Source organism: Chrysochloris asiatica, unplaced genomic scaffold (genome assembly GCF_000296735.1).
Source record: "Chrysochloris asiatica unplaced genomic scaffold, ChrAsi1.0 scaffold00291, whole genome shotgun sequence".
Lineage (NCBI taxonomy): Eukaryota > Metazoa > Chordata > Mammalia > Afrosoricida > Chrysochloridae > Chrysochloris > Chrysochloris asiatica.
This window is the reverse complement of record NW_006408809.1, coordinates 739202-752700: the sequence shown is the minus strand read 5'-3', so window position 1 is coordinate 752700 and position 13499 is coordinate 739202. Positions and strand designations below refer to the sequence as shown.

The window sequence follows — 13499 nt, the reverse complement described above, 5'->3', positions numbered from 1 at the left end:
ACAACAACAACAACAACCCTCAGTGAAGACTGATATTAATGGAATAACATTCAAGATAATGTATTCTATGTAACATGAGACTATATAAGACTATATAAGGTAACTGTTTTTAATTGTTAGAGCAAAAGCAATAGACTCATGCTTTAAATAACAAAGGAATTCAGTAGTCAGTCCAGGTATTCATTCAGATCTTCAGTACTTGTGATCTTAATTCTCAGTGCCCTCACTAATTGGCTCTTGTTTTTTCATGTAGTTCAGACATTATTTTTGTTTCTGATTTATCACTCTGTCTCCTGAACTACATGTTATCATGTACCTCCATGTATTCAGGGGCACTTCAGTTCTTAGAAGAACTGGGTAGAATAATTTTGAAGATTGTTTCATATAGTCACAATATTTATTTTCTTTAATATAAGCAGAAGGAAAGAAAGAAGGCATTGGCATATTCTTCCTAGTCTGGTTATGCATGAATGAGTCCTGGTGTGGTGCTGTGTGTTAATGCTCTAGACTGCAAGGTCTGGTGCTTCAGGCTCACCAGCCGCTCCTCTGAAACCCTATACAGAGTTGCTATAAGTCAGAATGGCTCTTAACAACAACAATGCATGATTAGGAGTCCTGGTGTGGCACTGAAGGATAAGCACTGAACTGCTAACCTCAAGGCCAAAGGTTCAAATCCACCAGCTGCTGCTCCACGAAAATCCTATACAAGGGTCACTATGAGTTGGCACCAACTCAATGGAACTAGCAACAACTACATGATTATATTTCAGGAACTCTCTAGCATCTTTTGACAGCTTGTATTTTCAGACTTTACTCTTTCCTACTTGGAATTTCTACCATGGTAAATAAACAAAGGTAGATTTTCAAATGACCTAATAGAGAAAGTAGACTAAATACACAGCCACCTCCTGTCTATTTAGCCTAGGTGTACAGTTAAGTGGCAGATTAATAATAGACCTGTTATTCTACAGTTTAGCGTATACCTTTGGGTTATTTGGGCTGTCACCCTTCATTCAGATCCTGCCCTTGTTGCTCAGATACTGAGAGAATAGTATGATCTCTGAGATATTTCACAAATAGGCATCATTCTCTGTTTGTTGATACCTTTCGTTAGCAAATTGGACTGTTTCATCTTCCAGACTATTCAGGTGGTACCTGACTTCACAAGAAACCCCAAGGTGTGTCTGGCTTGTGTCCATTAGGATTTCTCAGACTATTTTTTCTACTGCTAGTAATCCTGAGACAAATTGACCCTTAATGATTGGCTACACTGTAGGCTTTGTAGGATAAGCACTGGACTGCTAACCACAAGGTCAGTGGTTCGAGCCCGCTAGCTTCTCCATGGGAGAAAGATGAGGCTTTCTGCTTCTGCAAAGATTTACACCTTGGAAACCCTATTCAAGGTCACTAGGAGTTGGAACTGACTCATTGGCACTTAAAGCAATACCATCAACTGACAGTTGCCATACCATTAACTGTCTCCTGGGCATCTGATGACTAAATTGAATGCCCTGAGGTAAACAAAATGGTGCATAGTCTCATAATTGGAATGAAGTCATATTCCATGTATCGCCAGTCCTGGTAATGTCTGACCACATATATGTCTGTGATTCCAACCCCCCCAAAGCCTGTATATTAAAATTTCAAAGTACATGCAATGGTGTTACTTTGCAAAGTGCATTAAACCATTATTATTATTACTATCTTATATTAAATATATTGTATCTGTGTTTCTTTAATATTTTTATTAATAGAAAGGTGTACTTTGTATGGTATGTTAGGATCAAACATTTGACTAACTGACAAACTTTCTCTGACTAACATAACTGTTTTGACTTACATATAAGTTTGACTTAGAGACAGACAGGAACAAAACATGTTCATAATCTAGAGATGATTGCCTATATATAATATAGTGTTTGCACATGTTCCATTTCACAGAACCTATCATGGATTCCTGGTGTGGTGTGCTGTGGGTTAATGCACTGGACTGCAAAGTCGATTTAAACTATAGGGTCAGTGGTTCAAGCTCACCAGCCGCTTCTTGGAAACCCTATCTGTTGCTGTGGGTCAGAATTGACTCCACGACACTAAACAACATAATGGACATCAAGTGACACGTGGCTAATCAGCAATGTTGGTGTTGTTGTTAGGTGCCATCAAGTCGGTACTGACTCATAGCGACCTTATACACAGCAGAATGAAACACTGCCCAATCCTGGGCCAACCTTACTACTGTTGACATGCTTGAGTCCATCGATGCTGCCACTTGGCTAATCCATCTTGGTGGTGGTCTTCCTCTTTTTCTTTTTCAGCAATAAAAGGGGCAAAATATATTAACACATTACAACAAATCTTAAAAGCATTCTTTTATGGAGGCATTTGGGTAGTTTTCCACTACTATTAGAAGAGTTCCCTTTCTATGTAAAAGTTTTTATCAGCAGTTTCTCAGTTTTGTCAGACATTCAACCACCAATGTTTCTAAAACAGTTTTGTTAGTATTTCTATTATTGTTCAAGATTCTGAATATTAGTGCAAGAGGAAGTCAAGGAAGGTATGGTGTGACCATGTTCGTATGTTATCTTTTCCTATCTCTGGTATTTAGTTTGTAGAAGTGCTGAGTTACTTTGTCACATGCTGTCTTTTGAATCATTATAAATATTCAGTGAGAAAATAAAAGCCTGCATTTGTTTGTGGGTGGTTTCTGTGGGCAAGTATGAGTATATTAGAGTCCTGGTGTAGTGCTGTGGGTTAATACACTGACTGCAAAATCTATTTGAACCTTAAGGTTGGCGGTTGAGGCTCACCCGCCGTTCTTTGGAAACCTTATGCCGGGGTCGCTATGGGTCGGAACCTACTCAATGGCACTTAATAACAACAACATGAGTATATTATGCTGAGAATCTGATTCTTAAATCAGTTAATGACATAAGCATATTAAAAGGGGAGGAGTCTGGTAGTGTTAAATGTTACAGCTACTTTGGAAAATAGATGGGAAGTTTATTCAAAAGTTAAACATAAACTTACCACATGACCAAACAGTTCCATTCCTAGGCATCTGATCATCTGATATGAAAACTTATGTCCACACAAAGACTTGTGCATGAGTGTTTATATTAGCATTAGTCATAATATTCTCAAACTGGAAACAGTCCAAATTTTCATTAACTGGTAAACAAAATATGGCATAGAGTAGGGGCTTCAAAAGTTCATATAAAATACAACCAGAAGTTCTGAAAGTCCCCTTGTACATACAATAAATAGAATACTGTCTTGCAATGAAAAAGGCCAGAATGCATGCTACAACATAAATGAACTTCAAAAACGTTATCCTAGGTGGAATAAGCCGCCTACAAAAGACTGTATAAGATTCCATTTCTAGAAAATGCATGGAGGACAAGGTAAGTCTTCATAGAGGCAGGCAGTAGTGGCGGCAGTGGGAGCAGTCATTGACCGTACGTGGGCTGGAGGGAATTTTGGGGATGACGGCAATGTCGTAAAACTTGACTTGTGGTGATGGTTGCACAATCTGTAAATTTTCTAAAATAGTGTACTTAGAGTACACACATTTTAGGATATGTAAATTATATACCTCAAAAAAGTTATAAAAGAATGAACATTAATTGTGATAGCTGAAGTATTAAACATTATAGTTAAACATTTGACAAATGATGAAAGGGGATTGTTTTAGAGATGTAATCTTTCAGTTAAAAAGAGTATTTGATACGAATTAGTAGAAGAGTAAAGTAACCCTTTTGTATTTGTCTTGAAATCTATAGGTAACACCAAATATTTCTACTTAAATGCTTGCATTGCTCCACCGGTTTGTAATCCATTTTCTTCACACTGCCTTTGCTTGTGGAGTAAATTGGTGGTATAAAATACTTTTCAGGCATTTTAGAAAGGGCCTTAAAGTTGATATTCCTTCAGCCTACGAGTCTACATGAAGAAGTTTCTAAAGAGAGAATTATAAATAAGGATTTGTATTTGGATATGTCCAGTATATGTCATATCCAATTTGGATATTTGGATATGTCCTGGTGTGGTGAACGTACTCAGTGACACTTTACAACAGGGTAATTAGAAAATTTAAAAATAATCTACATACGTTCAGAGGAATGGTTAAATTATGAGTGTTTTACTTATGGCTCTCTTGTTTGCAAGGAATAGAAACTCTTTCCAACTTGCTGAAGTGAACTTGGACTTTGTTGAAATGATACAACTACTCTGAGAACCCCAAAGCTGCAAGATCAAAAAAGGGTAACCAAGACTGCCTTCCGTATGTCTTACTGTCAAGGCTCAGACTAGTTACTTCTTTGTCTGTATGCCTGCAGCCTTCTCAGCTGCCACTTTTGTCAGTCTTCCTTTTGCATGGTCCAGTGCTGTTGACCAGTACTTGTTGATTCACTTTTTAAAATTCCAGAACAAGAATTGGAGTCAGCTCATGTACTTGAGCTTTAAGTGGGTCAGTTAACAGCCCATAGCAAAGCATTCATCCTAGACTAACTTCAGAGAGCCTTTATGCCCCCAAACCTCTATCTCTGTTCCAGACCCAGTCTCCTTGAGATTCTGACTCCAGAGTTAATAGCTTATCAGATACCACCACTTAGAGCCTGACTAGCTTTCCTTCTCTTTTAAACCTTCTTAGTTCTTTGTGTGGCACTATATAGGATAAGCACTGGACTGCTAGACACAATGTTGGGGTTTTAAGCACACCTGCTGCTTTTTGCAAACCCTACACAGATGTCACCTTGAGAATTAAAGTTCACCTGACTTCAAATGTATGTGAAAACTGAATAGAGTGAAGAAGGCTGAACAGAAATTGTTGGTTTTGAATTGTGATGTTGAGAAAGAATATTGAAAGTACCATTGACTGTCAGGACAAACACACCTGTCTTGGAAAAGGTACAGCCAGAATGCACCTTAGAAGACAAGATGGTGAGACTTAGTTTCATGTTACTAGGAGGGTGAAACCACTCCTGGTGTAGCCCTATAGGATAAATTTGTCCCATGAATGACAAGATTGGTGGTTCAAACCCACCTTCTGCTCCTTAGAAACCCTATCTGAGGTTTCTATGAGCATGAACTTACTCAACCACACTTAACAAAAGCAACAGCAGCCCCTGGAGGACATTATTCTCAGTAAAATGAGGGTCAGCAAAAAAAAGACTCTCAATGAGATGGATTGACAAAGTAAGTGACTGCAACACTGGGCTCAGACATAGCAGTGACTGTGAGGATGACATAGGACCAAACCGTGTTGTCTTCTTTTGTACAGAGGGTTGCTATCAATTGGAACTGCCTCAACAGTACATAACAACAACAACAACAGTTCTTTGTGCCTCTGTTCATTTTCTGCTATAATTATGTACTCTGATTTAGTATTCAGTTTTGAGTTCTTGATCGATGTTGTTGTTAATTAACTGTCCTTGAGTGGGTTCTGAATCATAGTGACCCGGTATAGCCAAGGTGGGGAACAGCTGGCCCCTGGACCTTATGTTGTTGTTGTTGATATAAGACCCATGAAATCATTTGGTCTAGTCCTGCCAAGGTAACTGCAGTTTCAGCCGTCACATTGTTGTTAAGTGCCATTGAGTCAGTTCCACCTCATAGGGACCCTGCCTAGGGTTTTCAAGGAACAGCTGGTAGGTTTGAACTGCTGATCTTGTGGTTCAGTGCTGAGTTAATTAAATGTTTGACCAAATATATCAGGCTAATTCTTAAGTTTATAATTTTGTATGTTCTGCGAATGATGTTATAAATTTTCACAGTAAAAAGGTTCCCCACCCCTTCTATATAGGGTTACCGAGGTGTAATTGGTGGGTTTGAATCTCTGACCATGCACTTAGCAGTCCAGTGCTTATCCTGCAGCACCACACCAGGACATCAGGTCATTAGTATATATCAAGACTCATAGGTAGCCTCTGTAGGGTTTCTAAGGAGTGACTGGTGGGTTTGAAGTGTTGAAATTGTAGTTTAACAGTTCATTTCTTATCTGTAGAACCATACCAGGACCCTAGCACCTAGCAAAATTCATTACACAATGAATTCACTCACATTTGTCAACTCGAGTATTCCTTTTCATAAAAAATGAAAATTATACTGAGGTGTGATTTTGATACTCATACTTTGCCCCCCTAAGTTTAAGAATGGTTTCTAACATGGCTTTTGTGGTTAAAGGAAAACCTAAATATTAATGTATATGTATGTTAATAACAATTATAGTATATTTGGGACTAGTAATATACACTTCTCTGAGACTGAGGTCACAAAGCTAGTGGGTTTTGGAAACTAATAATTACATATGAATTTAATTTATATAATAACACTTTCTTTTTCCAAAAGAAATAAATATCCCTTGAAACATTCAACTAAAGCAGAAATATGCAGTACACACAGTTTCTATTCTTTTGTGTAGCATTCTCACTAAGTAGTGGTTATGTGAAATCACAAAATAAAATTTTCATTGGACTGGATTGAACTGTTTCTGGCTGAAGGTTAAGCATTCAGTTACAGTACAAGGCAGGCAACAAGTAAAATCACGGCGGACTATTTGCCTTCACAGTGTGTGCTGATATGTGCAAAAGGCTTTGCACATTCTTTTAAAAGTCTGCTGCAATTGTGGTGCTTGTTTGGAATTCTGGGTACTTAGCCTCATCCCACTAAATGCAAACAATTTGGTGTTTCGTTGTGGTAAAAAGTATATATCAAAACATTTGCTATTTTCAAGAAGTGACTGGCTTACAAGCTTTCAAGAGGGAACCTAGATCCAGAGGGCTTGAAGGAAGGTAGAATCTCCACTGAGTAGTATCTAATCTGTCTGGGTGGGGCTGATGAAAGGTGATGTGGACAGGTCTCTTGTGATACAATAGTGAATAATTGTTATCAGGACTGACTATGAGGGTTGGAAATGCAAAGGTAAAAATTTTTTAGCCAAAGGAGGGGAGTTATTGACTTTGCAGTCCAGGAGTGGAGGTCCCTGCCTGGGACCAAAAAGGGAGAAGAGCAGAGAGCCGGACCCTACCCAGCAGAGAAGTCAGAAATGGAGGCAGAGACGATGACGTGGAGAGATGGAATGGCTGGGTACTTTAAGACCCAGAGAGGGAGAGGGGCTGTGTGCTGATGACTAGGGGGCAGGCTTGCAGGGTATACCCTTTGGTTGGTTGATGATGCATGGAGAGGATTGTAACCATGGCAGTGAAACGATTATAGCATTAAAAAAAGCAAAACAACAAAAACATTTGCTGTTTTCAACCATTTTTACATGTATAATTCTGTGGCATTAGTTCCATTTCTTGAGTCCTGGTGTAGTGCTGTAGGATAAGCACTGGACCACAAGGTTGATTTGAATGGGAAGGTCAGCAGTTCAACACACCAGCTGCTCCTTGGAAACCCCATTCAGAGTTTCTGAGTCAGAACTGACTTGACAACCCTTAGAATAAGCAACAGCAAGTACATTTCCTGTGTGTACAACCATCATAACTGTTCATTTCCAGATTTTGTCATCACTCTTTACAGATATTCACTGCTCCTCCCATTATAACTAATAAACGTTAGCTTGCATGCATTTGCCTATCCTAGATAGTTAATATTCCATTGCGTTGATTTGACTCTTAATTACTCTGTAGGAGGAATAGAACTGTTCCCATAGGATTTCTAAGGTTATAATTCTTTACAGAAGCAGCCTGCTATGTCTCTCTCCAGTGGAGCAGCTGGTGGGTTTGAGCTGCTGACTTTTCGGTTAGCAATTGAGTGTGCCTTAGCCAGTGTGTCACCAGGGATCCCCGATGTTCAATATAAATGAGGATCGCGTGGGACTGGACATTGTTTTGTTCTGTTGTACATAGGATTGCTATGTGTTGGAACCAACTCAGTGGCACTTAACAACAACAACAACAATGCAATGCTTGTCTTTTTGTGTCTGTCTTCGCTCAGTATAATGTTTTCGAGGTTCATCCATGCAGTCATGTGTATCAGAACTTCGCTGTAGTACTAGTTCGTTGTATGGATATATACCAAAACCATTTCTATCAAGTAGCTTCTGAGTCATCATGATCTTGTAGGATAGAGTAGAACTGCCCCAGAGGGTTTCCAAGACTGTGGAAGTAGACGGTCCCATCTTTCTCATATGGAGTGGCTGCTTGGTTCAAACTGCCAACCTTATAGTTAGCTGCTAAGTACTTAATGACTGTGCCACCAAAACTCCTTGTATAGATATATACCACGTGGTTGCTTTTGGGTTTGTTTGTATTCATCTGTTGTTGGGCATTTTAGGTTCTTTTCTTTTAAATTCAGTGTTTGCCAGAGGTATGTATGGCTTTGAGAATCTTGTGAATATCTTAAAGACTTTTAAAAGATTGACAGCTACTGCCAAATTGACCAGAACAAATGAAGCAGTATAAACTTTGTTCTTAATATTCAGGATCTAAATGAACCAACAGTAAGACAAATGAAAGAACTAGGAATGGAAGAAATGTGACTTCGTGTGTTTGTCCTTTTCATTTGGTACTTGCAGATTGAATACATTTGATAATTGTTTAAAAAGTTGAATTACATTGTTAGTGTACAGAGTGGAGAGGCCTGTAGTCTGTCAGCCTTTAGAGTTTCAGCAGAATTACTCATGAGAACTGTAAATAGTCATTGTGTCTTTGTGCTTTGGGAAAGATACCACAGAAACCTATGGTGAGTATGTTAGCTTACTTTTTGTGGCGTTGCCGGCTGGGAGAATGGATGCCTTAGGAGAGCGCCTCTTTCTGGATAATCTTACAGAGCATACTTCTTGTTGTTGTCTTCTGCTAAACTGTTTCACTTTATAAAGCAGTACCAAGCATTACTGCAGTATTAAGTATATTGCTACTGTATTAGGCAATCTACAAGTTCACTGACATAAGGAAAAATGAATTCTTAAAGTTCACATGTAAGAATTTTAGAAGGTAAGTCTGAAATATCCATGTTGTTACTTGCTATTGAGTTGGTTCTGATTCATGATATAACCTTAAATAATGTTTCCACAAAGTGGCTGGTGGGTTTAAACTGCTGATCTTGCAGTCAGTAGTCCTGTACTTACCTACAGTGTCACACATAGGGAAACATTAAAGATGAAAACCAAGTGTCTGTTAAATGCTTTTGTGCTTGAGTGTATTGTTCTTTTCTTTAGAAACTTCATTTAAATTCAACCTCCTTTTCTTCACTGCAGCTCTAAAGCTGCTGTCAACAGTACAGAAATGAGTGGATAAAGCTTTACTGAAGCACGCTGATAGCTTTACCAGTGACTGACATGTTCAAATGTGCTAATAACACAGTGACAAAATGGGAATGTCAAAATGTTATTTAATTGTTTTCTTTTGGAAGCAAAGTCATTGATAAATTGGTTTGGAAATAGTGTTAACAACCTTCTGACTAAGTGACAGCAAGAGCAGGAGAAGAGACTTCTAAAATCCAGTTAGCTTATTTGAACAGAAACACAGGGAAGAGGATGCTCTTGGTTAAAATGATGAATAGAAGACTTGGACACTTTGTTTCCTGTAGGAAAAATATCTTTATCCTAAACTGTAATCTTTCTAACTTACTGTTGCATGCATTGCTGCATTTCCTTTGCACATGTGCTCATTTATTTCCACAGCCAATGCATTTAAAATAACTACCTCTGGGATAATTATTGCCATTAATTAGTTTTGATACTTCTTTTTTAATGATATTTCCATTTATTCCTTTTGCTAGCTGGATTGCCTTTTGCAATTCTTACTTCAAGGCATTCCCCCTTCCACCGAGGAATATTCTGTAATGATGAGTCCATCAAGTACCCTTACAAAGAAGACACCATACCTTATGCCTTATTAGGTGGAATAATCATTCCATTCAGTATTATCGTTGTAAGTGAAATCCACTTTTCCAAGTTTATCACTTTTGAGCAGTTGGTTTACTTTTTTGTTAAGCTGTAAATGATTAATTGTATAACTCTCCAAAATAATATGTATTTTTTAACCTTTAATTAAAGTTACTTGACCATGATAAATCTCAGCTGTTGTCAGTGTGGCAAAAAGAATAACCTTATTGAATACATCTATTTTTTATGCTCATTTTTCTATGCCACTGATTTTAATAATTTATAGTAGATAACGGAATGTCCTATCAGTGTATTTCTAGCATTCTTTTTATCTAAAATAATCTTTTATAAGAATTCATTGTATCTATGTGTTATGTGTCAGATCTGTCTAGTCACTGAATCCTAGAAAAGAAAAAGTTCTAACTAATGTTAAAACTTAATTGAATCCCTGGTTACTTTGAAGCATTTATAGATAATGTCATAATCATGAGGGACAGGCTGTAGCTCTGTACATAATTAGCAGTGATCACAAAAGACTTTCTATTGGTATCAAAGACAAAACTGAGTTTTGAACCCCAATAATAGCTTGTTTTCAGTATTTCAGGTGGGAATGCTTAGGGTGTGACTTTAGGAAGAAGATTTCAGTAGTTGGATTAGATGGATGATTTTTTTAATTTCTTGATGAGAAATTCTACAACTTAATTCAACAGTATGTGCTCCATAATTTGTAACATTAAAAACAAGATGTATGTTAGTTAAAAGTTGGCAATATGATTCTCCCTAAAAGATAGGCCAAATAGATAACAGCATACATATTTTGTTTACTTTTGGAATTTATTTTTAAAAAACCCAAAACTTCTAATTTAGAAAATATAATGACTTATTAAAACATGCTCATAAGTACCTCATTAGCAATGAAGAGCAGTCCATTTCTAATTCATGGTGCATAATTATTAATAAAGGGCAGCACAGTGGCTCTGTAGGATAAGCCCTGGACTGTGAACCACAAGCTCATAATTTGAACCAATGAGCCACTCTGTGAGAGAAAGTTGAGGCTTTCTGGTCCCGCCAAGATATACAGTCTTGGAAACCCTATGCAGTATTGTTGTGAGTAGGAACTGACTTGAAGGCACTTAACAACAACAACAACAAAAATTAATAATAAAAGAAAACCTTGACAATACAAAAACAGTAGAGACTGGCATGTCGTAGGTGCTCTGTATGTGTTCCCATGAAGGAAAGTAATTGTGCAGTGACCTTGGTGACTCCTACAGTGCGATGAGGTTTAGCAAACAATGTATTGCTTTAATTTAGACGAATCTTTAAAATTGAGATTTTACTACTAAAAGAGAGAAAAGCCAAGTCCATGGTTTTTACATTAAAAAGAGAATTTGTTTTATAAAAATTGTATGGATTTCTGTGAGATGGCTGATGGTTTAAACATAACATTTTACAGTTGCAAAAAGTAGCCAATTTCAGACAAGATTGCAGTGTGCAGATGTAAACACTGCTAGAAAACACTTGTCTCTTGATCCTGCTTTTCTCTGAGTCAAGCATAAAGGAGTCCTGGTGTGCTGCTGTAGGATAAGCAGCTGACCATAACGTTGGTTTGAACTGCAAATTTGGCAGTTCAAACCTCCTCTGCTGCTCCTCGGAAACCCTATGCAGGTTTGCTACGGGTCAGAACCGACTTGATGGCACTTAACAACAACAGTAAAATGGATGCTACAGCAGCACAACTACAGAAATCCATTTCAAAAGGCAGGGCTGGAGTCGGGCGGTGGATGATGGCTGGGATCTGGGTGGGGTTGAGGGGTATGTACAATTGTACAGGAGACGTGACAAAAGGGCTCATTAATTAGATTTCATCATAGCTGAGAATGTTTTACTGTTTGAACATAACCTGGGAGACAGGTTGTCTTTATATTTTATATAAGGGGAAGTAATAAGAATATTGTTGTTGTTAAGTGGTATTGAGTAGATTCTGATTCATAGCAACCCTGGATATGGTGTCCAAGGAGCGGCTGGTGAGTTTGAACCACAGACCTTCTTGCTCAAGCCAACCTTGAAGTCCAGGGTGGTTTAAACGTGCTATAAAGTACTGTTTTTTTTGTATCAACAGTATTAACAAAGACAAATATTGCTTAGGGCAGTGGTTTATTTTATGTGGTGGTGATGGTGGTTATGTGCCGTGGAGTAAGTTCCAACTCATAGAGACTCTGAACAGGGTTTCCGAGGCTGTAAATCTTTACGGAGCAGAAAGCCTCATCTTTCTCATATGGAACAGCTGGTAGCCTTAAGGTTCACAGCCCAATTCGTAACTACTGTGCTACCAGAGCTCCTTTTGTTTTATGTACTAATTTGAAATAATTCCAGTTTATTAATTTGATTTCTTTCATGTAGCACTTGCTTAGACTTGTATATGTTTACTTTTACTTACTAGAAAAAAATTTATTTTTAAAAAAGTCAGATTTCAGACCAGGTCTTTAACATGTCATGCTAATGATCCATAAAACATGTCTGACTAAGGATAGAGAAGCAGGTAATAGTGTTTCTCAGAAGTCAAGGGAGAGTTTTAATTAGGAGGAAGTGGTCAGTGTTGTCAAATACTACCAAAACCTTAAGATCAATGAGGGTTGATAAGAACTATTGGATTTGATGTGATAATTTTGATTTTGAGAAAGAGTTGAGTAAAGGGAATGCAGGTAGTGAGAGAGGAAATGGAGTAGTGATTTGGAACTTTTTTTTTTTTAAAGTTAAGATGGTCCCTGAAATGGAGATCCTATAACTATGGGGCAGTGTAGAGGTTTATAAGAAGGAGTCTTGGTGTGGCACTGTGGATTAATGTGCCAGACTGCAAAGCAGTTTGAACTGCAAGGTCGGCGATTCAAGCTCACCAGTTGCTCTTTGGAAACCCTATACAGGGTTACTGTGGGTCGGAACTGACTCCACGGCACTTAACAACAACAACAACAATAAAGGAGATAGTGAGAGGGCATGGGGGTATGGGTTTTAAAAAGTTAAATTACACAGATTTGGTGGTGCTTTGGGGTTAAAGCACTGAACCGCAAGGTTGGTGGCTCAAGCGAGTCCTTGCCAGCTGTTCCTTGGAAAGGCTATACAGGGTCCTTATGGGTTGGAACCCGCTGATCCGCACTTTACAACAGCAACAACAGTTGGATTCTCATAGGTAATTAGTTTTATTCCCCAAACTTATCTTTAATTCTTCATTAGCATATCTTTTTGATCTATGTAAACAAATTAACATTTCAATTTTGAGAGTACGCCACAATTGGCGTGGGTGTGGACTTCATCAAAAGCTAAGAATTGGTCAAAGGGCAGGTTGTTTTTGTAAATTACTGTGGAGTTGGTTCTGACTCAAAGTGACCCTGTACAGGGTTTCCGAGGCTGTAAATCTTTACAGGAGCAAAACGCCTCATCTTTCTCCTGTGGAATCATTACAATCACTGGTAATGTCGAACTGCTGACCTTGAGGTTGGCAGGCCGACTCGGAACCACTACACTACCAGAGCTCCTTATAAGGGCAAGATAAGTATTAAAATGAATCTAAGGGTATAGTCTTTTAGGTCAAATGCACAGACACATTCCTACATTTAGAAGAATTGATTTAGAACTTCCGTATTGTCTGTTACACTGAATAAAGAGAAAGTGG

General features: G+C 38.2%; 1 protein-coding gene across 2 annotated transcripts in view; it reads left to right on the top strand.

Annotated features, from left to right (window-relative positions):
• PPAP2A (phosphatidic acid phosphatase type 2A) overlaps positions 1-13499 on the top strand; it is a 165644-nt gene that overhangs the window by 68946 nt on the left and 83199 nt on the right. Inside the window, exon 2 of one of the 2 annotated variants that reach the window (XM_006874640.1) lies at positions 9721-9872. The exons of the other annotated variant lie outside the window; for it this stretch is intronic. Within the exon in view, the coding sequence (XP_006874702.1) occupies positions 9721-9872 (152 nt within the window). The remainder of the gene's footprint in view (positions 1-9720; positions 9873-13499) is intronic. 2 annotated transcript variants of the gene reach the window in all.